The following is a 20,846-nucleotide window of genomic DNA, read 5'->3' on the forward strand; positions in this document are numbered from 1 at the left end:
TGGTACATACCACAAATGGTAGGCTCTAATTACAAACACACAGTACCACTATCATTAATCAAAGTACAAATGCACATTAACACTATCTCAAACTCCATATGCATCACAACACAATCCAGATGCTGATATATGTAGGGAGAGAAAGGGAGGAAAAGGGGAAGGGGGAGGACGAGTAGGGGAAGAAGGAGAATACATTATGGGGGAAAGTCTAGGATTTTAAAGCTCACCTGCTCTCCCAGCATGCTTAGCTCCCACATGTGTGTATTAATGTCAAAAGTAGAATGTGACGAATTAAGACAGAGAATAGCATTTGCAGCTGGATCTGTATATCCATGCAGGGGTTTATTGTAATAGTCCTTAAGTGTTGGAGGATAATAAAACTCACATCAAGAGTAAAAAAAATCAGTGTTTCCAAAAATCAAATATTGTCCATATGTATTCATTTAAATAAAAAAACAGCTTAATCTATTGGATGCATACTCAGTTTCTGAGGTCATGAAATGCAGTTCACAATCTTGAATATGAATGGGAAGAACCATTCGTCTGTAGAGTAAAATTAAAGGTACCGCTATGGGTACCTCCTGGTTAGCTTTATAAATCGTTTTGATCATCCTGGTCTGAATTTTTGAATATAAACAGTATTAAATGCAGAATTAAATAAATTGAATCATTATTTACCCACTTAAAGGGACATAAGTAGTATTGTACATGAATAAGATGTAGGAAGAATTGAACAATATTTCAATATAACAATAAAAAATGCAGCTTTCTACATTTATGCCACTTTTAAATATATGTTTGTATTTCTGCAGCATTGGCCAACTTTGGCGGCGTACTTACAGGTTATGATATCAGTGAATTTTTACAGCAACCTCTTGCCAATAAGGAAGGGTGAGTACCGTGTGTATATATTAAATTCACCAGGAAAGAATTTGATAACAAGAGACTTTTTTATTTCATGTAGTATTCAAGTATATTTTATATTGTTATGTAACCATTGTTTAAGAAACACTTGGACTAAGGATCCTTTTAATTTCACTTGAATAGACAAGCATTAAAGAGCTATTAAATATGGTTAGATTTCTTCTTACTATTTTTCCCATAATTATTCTCATCCAACTGATATAACATCTCCCAAAATAAGTGCTTAAAGTATTCACCTATATCTGATGTTTGTTTTGATATTCAATTTGTGAACTTTAGCAAAGTTTAAAGAACATTGTACTGTCTAGAACACTGTGTACTTTTTGAAGGTGCATTAGTCTAGCGCAGAACACAGTTTGTTATCAAGCGGGCCGACGTGGAATAACTTGTAGCCAATCATATATTGGAATATTTACAACAGCACTGAGTATTTCAGTAGATAAGCACAATGATCTTGTAACAAGCAGTGACCTTGTGTCCACGTGAGTGATTATGTAAGTGCACATGTGACAGAGAAAGTGACATGATGTGAGGAGGGGAATGGAGGCAGCAGGAAGCCACAGACTGAGAGTTATATAGTGGGAGGAGCAGGGTCCCCCAGCAGCACAGAGTCAACCAGCAGCACAGAGTATATCAGGAGACAAGTGATTGTGTTAGTGAGGACAGGGCTGCATGTGACAGAGGCAGTGACATGATGTGAGGAGGGGAATGGAGGCAGCAGGAAGCCACAGACTGAGAGTTATATAGTGGAAGGAGCAGGGTCCCCCAGCAGCACAGAGTATATCAGCATATGAGTGATGTGTTAGTGAGGACAAGACTGCATGTGACAGGGGCAGTGACATGATGTGAGGAGGGGAATGGTGGCAGCAGGAAGCCACAGACTGAGAGTTATATAGTGGAAGGAGCAGAGTCCCCCAGCAGCACAGAGTATATCAGGAGATGAGTGATGTGTTAGTGAGGACAGGGCTGCACGTGACAGGGGCTGTGACATGATGTGAGGAGGGGAATGGAGGCAGCAGGAAGCCACAGACTGAGAGTTATATAGTGGAAGGAGCAGAGTCCCCCAGCAGCACAGAGTATATCAGGAGATGAGTGATGTGTTAGTGAGGACAGGGCTGCATGTGACAGGGGCAGTGACATGATGTGAGGAGGGGAATGGAGGCAGCAGGAAGCCACAGACTGAGTTATATAGTCGAAGGAGCAGAGTCCCCCAGCAGCACAGAGTATATCAGGAGATGAGTGATGTGTTAGTGAGGACAGGGCTGCACGTGACAGGGGCTGTGTCATGATGTGAGGAGGGGAATGGAGGCAGCAGGAAGCCACAGACTGAGAGTTATATAGTGGAAGGAGCAGAGTCCCCCAGCAGCACAGAGTATATCAGGAGATGAGTGATGTGTTAGTGAGGACAGGGCTGCATGTGACAGGGGCAGTGACATGATGTGAGGAGGGGAATGGTGGCAGCAGGAAGCCACAGACTAAAAGTTATATAGTGAAAGGAGCAGGATCCCCCAACAGCACATTGTGGTATTGTGAGGTCCCTGACTGATGCTGGTAGAGTGTGATATGAAACACGCCTACATGGAATGAAGTTCATACATTCAAGTTGATTTTTAGCCCACCATAGGTCAGACCACTTACTAATGGACACAATTGTTCATTTTATTAGGTAATGATCATATAACAGAAGCTGAAACATCAACATTAGATTAATGAATAAAAAATTAGTATATGTGGATAAATATTTTTTGACTGCCATGAACTAGCTGCAGAGCTCATCACACAGTAAATCCGCAGATCTACCAGACACCTAGAGGATATCTAGGGTACATATATATACATGAAAATGTAGTGGGAAAAAAAAGAATTCCACCTCTACAATGTTCAGGAATAACTGTTTCTTCTTTACTCTAATTCATAAGTGTCCCCCATAGCAAATCAGTAAAGGTGAGAAAAATAGAAATATTTTTTTTTTTAGTTTTTTTTTTTACCTTTGACTATATTTCAAGCACTAGATATTATTGGTCATGGTAACATCCCATTATAGAAGTCAGTGGATGCTCTGGTACGTAGATGTAACGTTTTCCTGTCTCTTATATTATAGACTTGAGGATCCAACAGTTACATCCCGCTCAGCGTTCACCACAGTTTGGGAAAGATTTTCCAGCCAGACCCCGGCAGAGAGAGATTCCTTCTTACAAGATACGTTCCCCAGTGGATTCCTGTGGGGCTCATCCTCTGCCGCATTCAAAGTAGAAGGAGGATGGGCGGAGGGAGGAAAAGGAGAGTCCATATGGGACGAGTATGGGAAGCACGGTCACACTGTGGACAACGGCACCGGGAACGTGGCCTGTGACAGCTACCACAAGACTGACTATGACGTGTATCTCCTGAAAGGCTTACAATCTAATATCTATCACTTCTCCATCTCCTGGTCTAGAATATTCCCAACAGGGTTCAAATCCAAAGTCAACTCAGCCGGTGTGAAATATTACAATACACTAATTAACAGATTAATAGAAGAAAATATTAAACCGATGGTGACTTTGTATCACTGGGATTTGCCCCAAGTTCTGCAGGAGTTTGGGGGTTGGCAGAACGAGAGCATCGTTGATGCGTTTGCGGAATATGCGGATTTCTGCTTCAGCAGTTTTGGAGATCGGGTGAAGCACTGGATAACGTTCCATGAGCCTTGGGTCGTTAGTTATGCTGGTTACGGCACCGGAGAGCATGCGCCTGAGATTAATGATCCAGGAGACGCCTCATTCAAGGTGCGCAGAGATTTATTTGCCTATTGCTGTCAGTGATGTTTAGTATGATTGTAGTAGAATTATGGAATTGTCTCACTGTAGATATAAATCCATATAATTCCAGAATTGTCAATTAAATAGCTAAACAAATCCCTTCAGTACAGGTATGTCTGATAAATCTGTTTAATACAGTGCTTTCTCTTTATAAACATCGCTTAAAACACAGGCCACAAAACTTATCTTATAGCGATAATGATAAATAATGGATCTGATACATTTGAATGCATTTTGGTACAGAGAATATAGCTAGTGGTAAGTTAGGGAGGCATTATAAAGGGGGGATGGTCTTAAAGACATTGCACTATATTTAGGAGCAGTTTTTCCACTGTAAGCAACGAAGGTGCCTGAAAACCTCTACATAACACCTGAACAGTGCAGGAAAAACAACAAAGACCTCTATAAAGCACTTATTTGCTTCAGCTGTTTTCCTGCTGGCCCTATTTCCTGCATTTACTATTTTAAAAAACTGTCCGAACAGGAAATCTGCTTGTCTGATCCCATGTAGGCAAACCTCTCTAATTTTATTAGAAATGTATGTTTATAAAAAAATTCTGACTTTTTCTGGAGGAAAAAAACCCTCAAACCAAGTCATGGATTGCTTTGTCATTTATAGTTGGCCCTGTTATCCGCTCTGAGCCAACCAGTTATGCCAACAATTAATAAACTAATTATTATCCTTGTTTTAATATTGGAGTTGTGGAAATGTTCCCAATTTCCTGCTTATAATATTTACCGATAAGTCTGGGATAATGTGCTCATGACAGATAAGCAATAAGTGAAATCCAGGATGGAAGTATCTAACTGCAGACAAAATATCATCCACAGGAGCCAGGTGTTTTCTCCATGTAACTAGGCCATTATCCAGCCTCTAACCTGTCTTCATGTTTCTTTCATCATCCTCTTCTCATTATCTGCATTACTGTCTGGTTCCTGTTAATAGTATCCCATAGATGTTTAAGTTTTTCTGTAAGTCCAGAAGCTTCAAGATGTTGGCATTTGAGCTGATCATCTGTCATAAGACTAAGGAGGTCTAAGGCCAGATTGGCCAAGGCTACACATTCACGCATGAAAGTATTTATCAGTTGAACAAGAATATCACTCTCGCTATATTGCCGTGTGACTATGACAGTGCAGAATACATCTGACAGCAGATTCCAAGCAAATGATTAGATCGCCATAAACCTTTATCAGAGTGATGTAATAAGCTGATATAACTTATAGTCTTACAAAGGTGAACAAACAATTTGATAATGAAACTTCTGGAAGGAGAAGTTCTGCTCTAAACATGTCTTCTTCATAGGTGACTCACAACATATTGAAAGCTCACGCTAAGGCCTGGCATGTGTACAGCGACACGTACCGCACGCTACAGCAAGGTCAGGTGGGAATCTCTTTGAATTCGGACTGGGCAGAGCCAAAGACCCCCACTGATCCAGAGGATGTGAGTGCGGCAGAGCGATATCTCCACTTCATGCTGGGCTGGTTTGCCCATCCGATTCTGGTCAATGGAGACTACCCAGAGGTTCTTAAGGCACAAGTGCAGCAGAAACATGACCAGTGTCCCAGTACGGTGGCCCAGCTGCCCACGTTCACCGAGGCAGAGAAGACCTATATCCAGGGCACTGCGGACTTCCTGGGTATCTCCCACTATACATCCCGGCTGGTCAACGTCTCTCTCAGCAATGACTGTGTAGCCGAATATGATAATATTGGAGGGTTTTCACCTCAGGTGGATCCTTCATGGCCGGTCACCTCCTCCCCATGGATCTCTGTGGTCCCGTGGGGTCTCAGGAGGCTTCTGAACTTCATAAAAGAGGAGTATGTGAGAGGGAATGTGACAATATACATAACAGGAAACGGGATGCCAACGCCAGATACCGGAGAGGTGTTCAATGACACAGCTCGCATGGAGTACTTGAAGGCCTACATCAATGAGGCCCTGAAAGGTAATGTACATAGGGCATTTTTATGCCTACAAGATGGGTTGTGTTTTATAGAATGAAGGAAACACTCCTTCATGAACTGGTTCTTCTTTTCTATTTTAATTTTTCTTCATATTCTTTTTTAACTCTTTTTTAATTCTTAGTCTCTTAAATTCCCCAATACTTAATATTTTTTTTTCGTTCACAGGAAATACAATAACAAGTTCTCACTTTTATGTCTCTTGTATCCCCCTGCAGCTGTTAAGACTGATAATGTGCCTGTAAGCTCATATGTAGTCCGGTCCCTCCTGGACGGCTTTGAGGGCCCTCAAGGATACAGCCAAAGATTTGGTCTGCACTACGTGGATTTCAAAGATGCCAACAGACAAAGGACACCCAAAAAATCAGCCTATTTGTTCTCCACCATTGTTGAAAACAATGGCTTCCCAAACACAAAGCTGGTTAAATCTGTGGCTTCAAGTTCCAGATGGTCGTATCCCAAAAAAATAGCACCCCTCCCAGCATCGGATGTCCCCTCAAAGGCAAAGCTTGTATGGGAAACATTTTCGGGGCAAACTGCCTTTGAAAGAGACATGTATCATTATTCCACATTTCCAAATGATTTCAAATGGGGGGTCTCGACCTCTGCTTATCAGGTTGAAGGGGGATGGAACGTAGATGGGAAAGGACCAAGTACTTGGGATACATTTACACATGTTCCTGGAAATATAATTGGCAATGCCAATGGGGACATAGCGTGCGACAGTTATCACCAGCTAGAAGCTGACCTATACATGCTGAGGGGTCTCGGAGTGAACAGTTACCGGTTCTCTATATCATGGTCTCGAATCTACCCAACTGGCCAAGGCACGGCCAATGATAAGGGTGTTGAGTATTATAACAGACTTATTGATGGCCTACTGGCAAACAACATTTCTCCAATGGTGACGCTCTACCACTTTGATCTCCCTCAAGCTCTCCAAGATTTGGGAGGTTGGGAGAACAATGTTGTACTTGACGCATTTCATAACTATGCAGAGTTTTGTTTTAAAACATTCGGAGATAGAGTCAAGTTCTGGATGACGTTTAACCAGCCCCACAGTATTGTAGTAGCTGGCTATGGAAGCGGTCTGTTTCCACCTGAAGTGATGGACGACCCCGGTTCAGCTCCATACAGAGTTGCTCACAACCTGTTGAAAGTCCATGCCAGGGTCTATCATACCTATGATGACAAGTATCGAAGCAGCCAAGGAGGTTTAATTTCACTGAGCCTCAACACAGACTGGGTGGAACCCAAAGACCACATGGTTCCAAGAGACGTAGAAGCTGCTGACCGCTACTTGCAGTTTACCCTGGGGTGGTTTGCACACCCTATTTTCAAAAATGGTGACTACCCAGAGGCTATGAAATGGCAGGTGGCAAATAAAAGTGAGCTCCAGGGTCTCAAGTCTTCCAGGCTTCCAGCTTTTACGGATCAAGAAAAGGCCTCCATCCAGGGAACAGCTGACGTTTTTTCCATCAACATCTACAGCACAAAAATAGTTCAACATAAAACTATCCGGCTAAATCCCCCAACTTTCGATGCTGATCTCGATATTGCAGAAGAAATTAATACAAACTGGCCGTCAACAGCCGTTGACTTTCACCGAGCCGTAGCCTGGGGACTGAGGAGGCTGCTTAATTGGGTGAAAGAAGAGTATGGAGATGTCCCAATATATATCACTGAAAATGGAGTTGCAACAGACAGTAACCCTGATTTTGACGACAACAACCGAATATTCTACTATAAGACATATATTGATGAAGCTTTGAAAGGTTAGTAAGACTATATATGTAGTTATGCAATTTTGGTATAGTTTCTAAACCCAGTTTTCGAAAACTCACCTATTTTATGCTCAAAGTTTTCTTTGTGAATTATACTCTGCATTTCTTTTTATCTGAATGTTCTAATTAGGAATATGCACAGTGTTTGCTAAAACTGGAACACAAGAGTATTTCAGATAATCAGGAATATAATTCTGTACGTGCAATTATATTGTACTCTCCTTTACAGGCAGCTAATGATAGCGGTGTCTCAAATTGACTTACAAATTATCCCTTCCAAATGCAACTGCTAGCCCCATGCTCTGCAAGCTGACACTGTGGTCCAGCTCCCCAACTATAATAAAGGGTGTTTTTTAAGCAAACATGATGCACACAACAAAACGGTTTGGTTTTGCGTTGCTGCGACTGGACGGCTCCCAGCACAATTCAAGTTCTACACACTGCACTCTGCAAAAGTGTCCAACTACCGCGTTAGCCTCGAGTATCACCCCTTTTAGTAGTACAAAACATTTGTCTTTTCTCTTAAAATAATGTTCGCTTTATCCTCATTGAGGGCTTAAAAGAGTCATGAGAAGACATCGGAACTGTTATATATATTATCTGCGTGTTAAGCGTATTATAACATTGCTCTGAATGCACCAGAAAATGTACTTCTTCACCCCATGCAGCATAAGAGTAGCTGCATTAAATTACAGCTACAATATATCACTAGTTCTGAGTGTTTCAAATAAAGATCTGCAAGTTCTATGATAAACTGAAAGACACAATTATGGTCACCGGACAACTCTTGTGTGAAAAACAGCAAATATAACACAAGCACCATCTTGTGGGCAGCACAGTGGCTCAGTGGTTAGCACAGCACTGGGGTCATGAGTTTGATTTCCAACCATGGCCTTATCTGGGTGGAGTTTGTATGTTCTCCCCGTGTTTGCGTGGGTTTCCTCTGGGTGCTCCAGTTTCTTCCCACACTCCAAAAACATACTGGTAGGTTAATTGGCTGCTATTAAATTGCCCTTAGTCTCTCTCGATCTGTGTGTGTGTATCTTAGGGGATTTAGATTGTAAGCTCAAATGGGGCAGGGACTGATGTGAATGAGTTCTCTGTACAGCGCTGCGGAATTAGTGGCGCTATATAAATAAATAGCTATACAGAGCATCTATCCCATCGTCTATCCTAGCTGGAGAGGTGCTTTATTCGGTTCAGAGATTTTGGGGACATAGCGTTCCAGGAGAGGTTAAGTTTATCATGCTGATGTTTTATGTGGGCCGTCATAGTTCACTTTTCAATCCTGTCCCTAAACCCCCCCCATCTGCCAGCTGTGTGCAGGTAGGCACAGATATATAGTAAGGCAACCTAGGCCTAGTCATAGGGCAGCAGACCTGGAGACGCCAGATTGGCTTACTTCACATTTGGGCACAAAAACCTGCCATAAAACAAGCATCATTTTTTTAAAGCACTTGTAGAATATGTTTATTTATTTTACATATATAATTGTTTTGGTTTCAGGTCTTTACATAGTGGAAGTGCACCTTGAATGCTGAGCAAATTTAGGACATTTTGATTGATTAAACAGCTAATTAGAGAACATTATATTATGTCCCATAAGTGATTATGATTATGCTTCTTCTCTTCGCTCAGCATACTCTGTAGACGGGGTGAATCTTAGAGGCTATACTGCCTGGGGACTCATGGACACCTTTGAATGGAATTCGGGATATAACGTGCGGTTTGGGCTGCACCACGTGGATTTCGCGAATCCTAACCGTCCAAGGACTGCGAAACGATCTGCCATGTACTACGCCGAGGTCATACGCAACAATGGTATCCCGCTACAGAAGGAGGAGGAGTTCTTGTACGGAGAGTTCCGCCCTGACTTTGCGTGGAGCGTGGCCTCCGCAGCCTATCAGGTTATACATATTGACAGCTCTATACACACACACACAAATACATAATCTCTTATACAAAAATGTGTCACACTGCAGAGGGCATTTATGGAAACTGTTACATAAGAAAATGGTGTTATCACCCACAGTATAAATCAGATTATAGGGTTTAGAGAAATAAAGTAAAGCATCTAATTGGTCCTTTGGGTTATACTACCTCTGTCCTGTGCACCAGTTTTCATAAATGTTACACTCACACCTGTATACATTGCTTATACCAAGATCACATGTATATTTCCCCTGGTCTGGTGCAGCACATGTCACTTGTAAGCAGTGATAAGTCATTTACACTTGGGTTTCTTTAATAAAAAAGTGTAACTGCACAGCAAGCTATAGTGACCAATCAGAAATCAGCTTTGCTTGACATTGGAATCATATCCTCCAATCAGCAACTGGCTTTCATTTGGGCAGCTGGATTGGTTCCTGAGCTGCCTACGCGCTACCAAAGCCAGTCAATGTCTCGCTAACTCCTAGTGCCCCATAATAACTGGAGCAGCTGGATGGGTACATCCTTGGTCCTGGCTGAATGTAAATAGCTGGACCCTGCTCAATACAATAGATGGTGTGAGTAAGATAAAGGGGAAGGCATGCATTTAAACCCTTTAAGTAGTTTGAGTTATAATATATGCTAATGAGACAAAACGGGTGTTGTTAAGATTTAAACAAAAAAAACAACTACGGTAATTTATATAGAATTGGTGTACAGTTTAAATTAAACCCCCCCCCAAAAAAAAAAACTGCACCAAAAACAATTCTCCATAATGCTAGTGGCGTTCGCAGTTAAAAGTGTTAAAAGTTAGTGTATTGTAATGTTACAAAAAAAAAAAAAAACCAACAAAATGTGATTTATTTCTTTTTTTTGCAAGAAAACAGTTTTTGAAAGAATTAGCTGTTCGTAAATACAAAATCATGTTTAAAGGCTTTTTTAAATAAATTCATTAAGTTACTCTCGCTTGAAATTGTTTTCATTATAAAAAAAACTATTTTGTAGATAAGTCATCTTAACATTGTTTTTTACAGACTGTAATGTGATTTACGTAAATTTACTCCTCCAAAATGTAATATCTAATTTACAGTAAAATCACTATTACACCATTTTTATAGAATGTGCTTTAATTCTTGCTGCAAAATTTTTGGGGGTTCTCCATATAGAATAACTGCCATTGATTTATGTACAGTAAATGACGCAGAATGTGTAGTAACCAACACCTTATAAGCATACTTGCCAACTTTTCCTCCTTGGCTTCAGGGAGATCCCGGGGGAGGTGGACGTGCGGGGCCGGGGCTTGGCGAATCGCATCATTTTGGCCCTGCCCCCTAAATGATTGTCACGATTTTGACCAATAACAGCAGGGGACAGGGCTAAAATGGCACACTATTTGCATAATTAAGCTCCCCCCCACCACTTATCTATTGCGTGGGCGAGAACCGGGAGGTTGCCCTGCTCTCCCAGAAATGCGGGAGTCTCCCAGACATTCCGGGAGAGTAGGTAACTATGCGTTAAAGAAAAGCAGCTAATGAATCTCTAGAGACTGAAGTGTCTTTTACATTTCTGTCTCCATTACTGAAGTCATGATGTCTTACCTGTCAAAATTTGATTAAATCAAAACCAAATGCTCCACAAAACAATGAATATATATATGTAAATCAATATCAGGGTCTCACATAAATACAGTTTAATTGAATAAATTACATGCCAAGAAAACATGGCAGATCATGTATACGGTCTCTGTACCAAAGAGCTAACAATTTTAGTTGGAGAAGAGAAACGTTGCACTATAGACATGTACATGTGTATCTACTATAAAATGTACTGACATCTTTAGTGGTTATTAAGGCGACTTTTCAAAAGACTGTGCAAACTTTACAGATATAATAGCAAACTCCAGATTCTACTTACACAAATCTCTTCCCTCTCTGACCCTCAGATTGAAGGAGCCTGGAGGGCGGATGGGAAAGGTCTAAGTATCTGGGACAGGTACACACACGCACCACTCAGAATCTCGAATGATGACAACGGCGACGTCGCCTGCGACAGCTACCACCGGGTGGACGAAGACGTGGCGCTCCTGAAAGAGCTCCAAGTCTCACACTACCGATTCTCCATCTCGTGGCCTCGGATTCTCCCAGATGGGACACTGAGCTTTGTGAACGAACCCGGGCTCAATTACTACATCCGACTTATTGATGCTCTCTTGGCTGCCAAAATCACCCCCCAGGTAACATGGAAGCCATTAAGGACTCAGTAAATGTGATCAATCTATCGGGGGTTATCAATATAATTTTCGGTTCTTGAGTCTGTTTGTGGAGATATTAGGTCTGTAGTCCAAAGCAGCTCTATCAAAGCAACAAACACACTAATCTGTTCTATAAATTCACGCGTCGCTGGTAACGTGCCCCAACTTGGAGCCCACCGGGTACAATCCTAGTTCCCAAAGTAGCAAACAAAAAGCTAGTTCCTCCATCCGTGATGTCATAATGAGACGATGGCCATGTTGCGTTATTATCAGATTGCTGACAATGTGTTTAATGCCAAATGGGGCAGCGCTGCGGAATTAGTGGCAGGGGCAAGCGCAGGATTTGTAGAGGGGGGTTTCCACACCACGCCGCCAGTGGGCGTGACCAGCATGCATGGGGGCGTGACTATAATTTTAGACAGTGCTTGGCTGCTCTCCAACTCTTCCTATCCCTATAATATACATGGGCAATGCTGCCTGCACTACTGTTAGGTGCACACAGCTCTCTCTTTTCAAGCAGAGTCGTGTGAAGCGGGTGCAGGGTCCAGTCACCTCAATTATACAGTGCTCCAGGCGTAGAGGGCGGTTTCCAGGCACTAGGAACCCCCCCCTCGGTTTGCCTATGAGTGGCGCTATATATATATATATAAATAGATGATGATGATGATGATGATGAATATGACAAACAACCTATGGGGTCGTCAGGGGGATATAAATATTTGTAGACTCCATAGCAACGTTTTGAAAGGGCCTCCATGTACCATCCAATAGTGAACAAACACAGACACACATGGGCTTTGACAAGGAAGGCCAGATCTTTACCACCCTACTAATATGGTATTCGCGCCTTTGAGTTTAGGGCAAAATATGGTACAAAATTAAAGGGATTTATTTTTCCCTTGGGCCTTAGAGATACCGTCATTTTGTAATAATTTATATTTGTTTTTCATGTTATGCAGGTAACTATATATCACTGGGATCTACCACAAGCTCTTCAGGACGTCGGTGGGTGGGAGAATGAGACGATAGTGGGAAGGTTCAAGGACTACTCTGAGTTGCTCTTCCAAAGACTGGGAGACAAAGTGAAGTTCTGGATCACGCTGAACGAGCCGTACATCATTGCCAACGTGGGGCACGGTTACGGTACAGCAGCTCCAGGTGGGACCAAACTCTAAACTATTTTACTGGGTGTCTAAAATGTGACACATGTAGAATACAAATCTTCTGGTTCAGGACTGGACAAACTGTGGCTCTCCAGGTGCTGTGAAACTACATGCCAATAGCTGGCAGGGTATGCTGGGACTAGTTTCACAACATCTGGAGAGCCACAGTTTGTCCCGATCTATTCTAGTTAGACCTTACGATGCATCGGCAGAATTTAAATTAACTACTTCTTTTGTATAGGTTATTAATTCTTAAACGGTACGTCCACACATTTTTTGCATTATATTACTAAATTTTTTACTGTCTTTCAATGGTAAATAAATAGATATGTTATTTCTAACCTATCTACCTCTGAGCTGGAGAATTCAGCCAATATGTATAAAGGAAATGTGCAAAGATAATAGTCTAGATTCGCTCCCTACACTTTCCTATTTACTACGATGGAACGTGGCAGGTAGACAAAGTCCTGTTTGTTTTCTTTTTCGTTTTGGTGCAAAAGTGGACCAGTTAATCCTTAGTGCAACAGAGAAGCAGTAAGGGGCCTCCGAAGGTGCTTTATCAGTCCCTCAACTAGAAATCTTGCCATTTCTATCCCCTCCCCTCTCACATACGGAAAGACAGTTGCCCAGTTCACCCATATGCGAGAGGAGTAGTTTGCCCCCTCCCCCTAGTGCCAACTTTTGAGGGGTGACATCGGTGCTACCAGACTGGTCCTCACAACTGTGATGGCCCCATTACAGTCTGGAGATACTTAAAATCGAACTATAATATTTCCTTCAGACGTAACTATGAACCTTCGAAAGGCATCAGAGGAAATTGTGCTATTGTATCAAATGTTGTATTTTGTTAAATCCCTCAAGGAATCGCAAGTCGGCCCGGACGGGCACCCTACGAAGCTGGACATAATCTGATAAAGGCACACGCGGAGGCCTGGCATCTCTACAACACTACATACAGGCCGAATCAAGGAGGACTCATTTCTATCACCATCAATTCTGACTGGGCCGAACCAAGAAATCCGTACAAGCAGGAGGATGTAGATGCGGCAAGAAGATACATGATGGTATGGTCCAGATATCCAGCCAGGGACTTTTAAAGGAGAATTAAATGTGTGTATATATGTATATATATATATATATATATATATTTTTTATATATATATATATATATATATATATATATATATGTATATATATATATATATATATATATATATATATGTGTGTACATATATTTATATATATATATATATATATATATATATATATATATATATATATGTATATATTTTGTATAAATATATATATAATATATATATATATATTTTTATTTTATATATATATTTTGTCCTGCTCTATACTACATAGAGCGTTTAGTCAATGACTAATACATCTTAATTAGTGTCTGTAGCAACAGTGACATCTGTAGGTTATAAGAACACGGTAGCAAAAATACAGACGAAGGGGGAACAACATAAAGAAATAACAATTACAACGTATTTTCAACAGTACACAACATATAAAAAAAAAAGGGCCACTATTGTAAATAACATTTTTTTATGTAGCATGCAAGCTTTATATATAGCACAATAATAAACAATGTTGACTTATTTGGTTAATAATTTTTGGATAGGAGATCACATTTCTATTTTGTTGCATCAAACATGCTAAAGGCTTTGTGTGGCTTAGGGTCTCGTAAATGATCCTCTGCTCATTCCCACATTTAACCTGTAGATATTGATAACTGAAGTCATTTTGATTCTGATACTGTTGCAATATGTAGAGGATGAACTGTTGTAGGCTTATGAGTTGGTAAAGCCAGGTATATTCTATATATGTATAATATATTATGCAGCTTATAGACAGCAGATTTTAAAACATTCTGACAATCTAAACAGTCAAACATTTAAGGTTAGATGTTAAGCAATCATCTGCCACAGAGAAGAAAGAACTGCAGGGACTCTCCCCAATAAATTTGTTCCACTGTCTGTATTTACTAAGGAAACATGTATTAAAACATTGTCATTGTTAAAATGTAATAAATTGGCGGGTTAGACTAATGTCACATAGACACTTTGTATTTCCTTATGGTTCAGCTATGTCAAACTATGATGAATAATGGGAATTTTTTAAACTTTTAATGGGTTTTTAAAAATGTGCATATAAGGGGTTCATCATCATCATCATTTATTTATATAGCGCCACTAATTCCGCAGCGCTGTACAGAGAACTCATTCACATCAGTTCCTGCCCCATTGGAGCTTACAGTCTAAATTCCCTAATACACACACACACAGAAAGACAGACAGAGAGGGAGAGACTAGGGTAAATTTTTATAGCAGCCAATTAACCTACCAGTATGTTTTTGGAGTGTGGGAGGAAACCGGAGCACCCGGAGGAAACCCACGCAAACACGGGCAGAACATACAAATTCCACACAGATAAGGCCAGGGTTGGGAATTGAACTCATGATCCCAGTGCTGTGAGGCAGAAGTGCTAACCACTAGGCCACTGTGTTGCCCCCAAACAATCATCTATCTGACCCACCAATTTCATAGGTAATGAGTGACTCCCACACGGATATCACCTTGTAGATAGAACACAAGAACCATACATTGCTCACCATGTCAATTTCCTTGTATGATTGGAGGTCACCTCTGTTGGCCAATAGTTCTGCTAAGCACTTTGTATTACGCATTGTGATTAGAATTTATATACTCATTTATTACAAGTGTCAATAAATATTTTTTTTTTGCTGTCTAGTTTTATGGCGGGTGGTTTGCGAATCCAATTTTCAACAATGGCGACTACAACGAGATTATGAAATCGCGGGTGCTGGAGAAGAGTCTTGATCAAGGACTGGCAAAATCTCGGTAAGAACGCAGACGAAAGCTTCACCCACTGTTAACCAATGCAATTCTCTGTTGCACCATCTTCGGATTTATTGCAAAATTCTTATGCATGGACATTCATGTAAATCCTTACGTCTTGTGAGTTTAATATGATAACGCTAAAGATCCCCAACCCTTAATATTCACCAACAACCAGTATTTTTTACTGATATTAATGTGATAGGAAGATATATTACAAATACAATTACCAGCCATATAGGAGATAAATGTAAAGGAACATCCCAGATGTGGACCCACCATGACGTTAACCTGGGATGCAATGTCTAATGGGACCCCATGCTTTTACCAGAGACCCCCGCAAGATGGACTTTAGCGCGAGTTTGTGGACCCCAGGCTAGTAGACAGAACAACAGGGAGCGCTAACAACAAAACATACAAACATATTGCTCAGCCACCGGCAGGTCTAATTATAGTGACACAAACATGTGTACTCACATCATCATCATCATCATCAACATTTATTTATATAGCGCCAGCAAATTCCTAGGTGTCTCTACTATGGAGCATCCACAAAGCTCACATCTATAGAGCTGCGTTTATATCCAGTTGAGAGTTGATCCGCTTACAAGTCTTGATTATTCCTCCACAATCGACGTAGATCTTTCCGAAGAGACTTCAAGAATTATTAAATAACATACAACATGTAATATAGTAACATTTATATTTTAATCCTCAACAGGCTTCCTGAATTCACAGAGGAAGAGAAGAAACGTATCAAGGGCACCTACGACTTTTTTGGCTTCAATCATTATACAACCATCTTGGCCTCTCCCCTCAACTTCCCCAAGAACCAGCAAGCCTACGATGCGGACAGGTAAGAGTTAACAAGACAATGTTCATTTAAACTTAACGATTTAGTATCAATAAAAATTAAACAAACTTTATTTGTTAAATTCATACACCTAACAAACATTAATATGGCATAAATATACTGTGTTAGAAAGAAACATATAGTAGTAGGAAACATACATCAGTTTATATTGTATATTCTGAAGACAGTGGGCCAGATTCATTAAGGGAAATTAAGTAAAAAATTGAGTAGGTTTTCTCCTGGACAAAACCATGTTACAATGCAAGGAGTGAAATTTTGCACAGAAGTTAAATACTGTCTATGTTTTCATGCAGCGCACAAATATCAACTTTAAATTTCAGTGTATAAATAAGCTATCAAGTATTTGTGTGTTACGTGAAAAAACAGACAATAACAGACAGTATTTAACTTATGTGCAAAATAGAAAACTAATTTGCACCCCTTGCATTGTACCATGGTTTTGTCCAGTAAAAAACTTACTCAATTGTTTACTTAACTTTCCTTATTGAATCAGGCCCAATATTCTGAGGCTTGAATATCCAGACTCCCAATTGTTTGCTCTTCAACAAGCAACAACTTTTGACAATAGAATGTCTCAATCATAAGAGTAATGATTTGGACCTGCCGTCTACACCCATGGGCTAGACCAACGAGAGTGGAGCCGATCTATTCTCTATGTTGGAGTTCCTCTTTAATACTGGTCATTAAGTGCCTCAGTGCTATCCGCCCCCCCCCCCAGGTGATGAATGCTCTTTTGCCTACAGGGCTTCTTTGCTTTTGAATGACTGGTTACTGTTTGGGCATTAACACCATAAATGACTTGACACAGGGGTGTGGCGTCTCTGACGGACCGCAGTTGGCTCGGCTCCGGCTCCCTTTGGTTGAAAGTGACTCCTTTTGGATTCCGGAGGATACTGAACTGGATAAAGGAAGAGTACAACAACCCACCGATCTATGTAACTGAGAACGGCATATCTGAACGGGGGACAAACCTGAATGACAAGTGGAGAGAACATTACTACAAGCATTATGTTAACCAGGCTTTGAAAGGTACAAAATTCTGTGTGCACCAGGGATTAAAAACCTGTGTCAGGCAACCTATTTTGGATCTCCTGCGATCCTGCACTTATATTTGAAATTGTTCCAGAGTAAGCAACCGCCAATCTGTTTCAATTGTGAAGATCCCCCCAGACACAATATTGCAGTCCTATTTTTACCCTATATCCACTACTATCCTTCATTTTAATTAACGGTCGTATCCCTGGATACACTATTCCGCAAAAAAATTTGTCTAACCCTTTCTTAAACATATCTATTGAATCTGCCATCACAACCTTCCCTGGCAGTGAATTCCATATCTTGACTGCCCTTACTGTAAAGAACCCCTTCCTTTGCTGGTTGTGAAATTTCCTCTCCTCTAACCGTAGGGGGTGACCGCGTGTCCTGTGTATAGTCCTTGGGGTAAAAAGTTCCCATGAAAGTTCTCTGTATTGACCCTTAATGAATTTGTACATAGTAATCATATCTCCCCTTAGACTAAGGTAAACATGCCTAAACTGGCTAACCTTTCCTCATAACTTAATGACTCCATACCCTTTATCAATTTTGTCGCCCTACTCTTAACCCATTCTAGTTCAAAATTATCTTTTTTATAAAGTGGTGCCCAGAACTGTACTGCATATTCAAGATGAGGTCTTACCAACGATTTATAGTGGCAAAATTACACTGTCTTCCCTTGCATCTATGCCCCTTTTTATGCATGCCAATACTTTGTTTGCCATTGCAGCTGCTGCTTGACATTGAGCACTATTGCTAAGTCTACGAGCACTGTCTACGAGCACTCCCAAATCCTTTTCCATTATAGATTCTCCTAAATTAATTCCATTTAATTTATAGATTGCATTCTTGTTTTTGATCCCTAAATGCATAACCTTACATTTATCTTTGTTAAACCTCATATTCCATTTGGCCGCCCAATCCTCCAGTTTATTTAAGTCCCTCTGCAGAGAAGCTACATCTTGCTCTGATTTTATTACCTTACAGAGTTTAGTGTCATCTGCAAAAATAGAAACTTTACTCACTAAACCGTCACCAAGGTCATTAACAAAATATATTAAAAAGGAGTGGCCCCAGCATGTAGTGGATCAGAAGTCCCCTGTAAGGGATTAATAGGCCCCTTTGCACTGTAGCATCTTCTACCAGACACATTGGTTTGAGCACATCTATGATTGGTCAGGACTCTCAATGATTGTTAAAAAAAAATAATAAAAAAAATAAACAATGTAAACTCCTACAATACTGGTTATTTTTACACAGCTGTCAAGCAGGACGGGGTGGATATCCGCGGTTATACGGCTTGGTGTCTGATGGATAATTTCGAGTGGGCGACAGGTTTTGCTGAGCGGTTCGGTTTGTATTACACCAATTACACAGACCCAAACCTGCCTCGTATCCCTAAAGAGTCTACAAAGTATTACAGGCAACTCATCAAGTGTAACGGATTCCCGGACCCAAGTAACGTCTCCCACCCCTGTCTGGAACCAGAACCTGAAGGTGAGCAAGAGACATGGAACACCCATTCATATCACCCCCTAGTATATACCTTCTTAAGCTTTGGGACGGGTTCAGTATCTTGTCCAAATGCAGATCTCAATTATGCACTTTCTTACTCCAAAAAGTTTTTAAATAGGTAGAACTTTAAACCATTAATTTCCCTGATTCATAAATCCCCTTAACAAAACATAATTATATAAATTAAACAGTAGTAGTGGATGTCTTCAGACACAGATGTAGTTACAATGTGACCAACACTGAAACCTTGTTTTAGGTAAATAACCGATTACAGCAGAATGGTTTATTCCCAAACGAACATGTTAGTCCCAAGAGAAATGATCTTTTCTGTGGTTTACACCCAACTACATTGTTCCAGGCATCAATTATTGTTCTCTGTAAAACATGTAATAATCTTACATGGCTGCCCCGAGTCATATATTACCCACTGGGGTAAGTCTCCGACTACCTACAGCTACCAATTGCTTTGCCCTTAGTGAGGTCTTCAGCGAAGGTTAGGGGAGGTTTGTGGCTAAACACGTGAAGCACTAGACAATGAAAGGGTTGGGGAGCACTTTACAATACAGTCACTGGAGTAGTTTAAACAGGAAACTCCTCTTGTGCAGACAGCTCCTGGATGCAGAAAACCCCTAAGGTTGCACTGATAATCCTCAATAAGGGCTAAACAATCTGTAGGAATTCTAACCCCAAAGTGACTTACTTTTGTAAAGCTCAGAAAAGTGACTCGTGTAATGCAAATGGCCTAAAAGTTGCTTCTCCTAAAAAGGAGTTGTCATTCAGGAGAAGGTAAAACTTCGTGTCAGCAAGTACAAAAACTTCTAACATTATTCTTGACCTCCCAAAACCCCACACACTTAACTTACATTGGTAACTGTAGTCCTTTGACAGAGAATCAATTTGCATGCTGAGAAAAGACCACAGCGCCTTGGATACCAGTAATCCTAATGTTATTTTTGTTATGACGAGTCTCCTATTTCAGATTATTGATTATCCAGATCTCTCTTCTCCCATAGACACCACTACAACCCCGACCACCACAGGTCGTACAACTACAACCACGGTTCGCCCCACAAAACCATCAGAAGATCCAGAATCTGGCACCGTTAGTTTCCTCGGTCTGGACATCTCTACGTCAGACGCGATGATCGCGCTATACGTGGAATTTGCACTTTTACTCACTGCTGTTTCAGGCATCATTTTGTTTTCAGTTCTGTACAGTAAACTACGCAAGAAAATAAAGTTAGCAGAATTTTTTTAGGTTTTTATGTATCGGATTACACATTACTTCTATAGTGTTAACTGAATTTCTGTTTAATTCTGTTCTAGATTGTACAGACTGCCTGAGTGGACTTTGTAATTGTGTACATTTGTAATCACCCCTATCCTTGGCGTAAAAAGGGGAGGGGTCCACCCCCTCTTGGCACATAGTTTATGGAGCGTGCACAGTGCGAGTCCTCCCCCTGGTAGACATTGTGAGCTGGTGACACAAGTACTATTTGCCAACACTTATCTTTTGCTATTAAATAAACGCTGTGACATAACTTTTGCCATAAACGTGTCTCTGTCTCTTTACGTCTCGCATGGTATGTGGGGGCAAGAGCCTGAGAATGGGGGGAGGGAGGAAATTAGCCACTCAGAACCTCAAGCTGCTCGGTCTCTTATCAAGACAAAATCCAGCTTCATGAGCATTAATTATAACTAAAAAAAAATGGCAAATCCATAATGATAATAA

General features: G+C 40.7%; 1 protein-coding gene across 1 annotated transcript in view; it reads left to right on the forward strand.

Annotated features, from left to right (window-relative positions):
- Positions 1 to 20,372, forward strand: part of LOC142098567 (lactase/phlorizin hydrolase-like) — a 29,820-nt gene extending 9,448 nt beyond the window's left edge. The window contains exons 5-18 of the mRNA XM_075181403.1: positions 813 to 891; positions 1,263 to 1,278; positions 3,033 to 3,692; positions 5,032 to 5,677; positions 5,912 to 7,468; positions 9,116 to 9,384; positions 11,349 to 11,639; positions 12,617 to 12,815; positions 13,682 to 13,884; positions 15,584 to 15,693; positions 16,412 to 16,546; positions 17,373 to 17,593; positions 18,860 to 19,137; positions 20,094 to 20,372. Of these exons, the coding sequence (XP_075037504.1) occupies positions 813 to 891; positions 1,263 to 1,278; positions 3,033 to 3,692; positions 5,032 to 5,677; positions 5,912 to 7,468; positions 9,116 to 9,384; positions 11,349 to 11,639; positions 12,617 to 12,815; positions 13,682 to 13,884; positions 15,584 to 15,693; positions 16,412 to 16,546; positions 17,373 to 17,593; positions 18,860 to 19,137; positions 20,094 to 20,372 (4,943 nt within the window). The remainder of the gene's footprint in view (positions 1 to 812; positions 892 to 1,262; positions 1,279 to 3,032; positions 3,693 to 5,031; positions 5,678 to 5,911; positions 7,469 to 9,115; positions 9,385 to 11,348; positions 11,640 to 12,616; positions 12,816 to 13,681; positions 13,885 to 15,583; positions 15,694 to 16,411; positions 16,547 to 17,372; positions 17,594 to 18,859; positions 19,138 to 20,093) is intronic.
- Positions 20,373 to 20,846: the final 474 nt, after the last annotated feature.

Source organism: Mixophyes fleayi, chromosome 7 (assembly GCF_038048845.1).
Source record: "Mixophyes fleayi isolate aMixFle1 chromosome 7, aMixFle1.hap1, whole genome shotgun sequence".
Lineage (NCBI taxonomy): Eukaryota > Metazoa > Chordata > Amphibia > Anura > Limnodynastidae > Mixophyes > Mixophyes fleayi.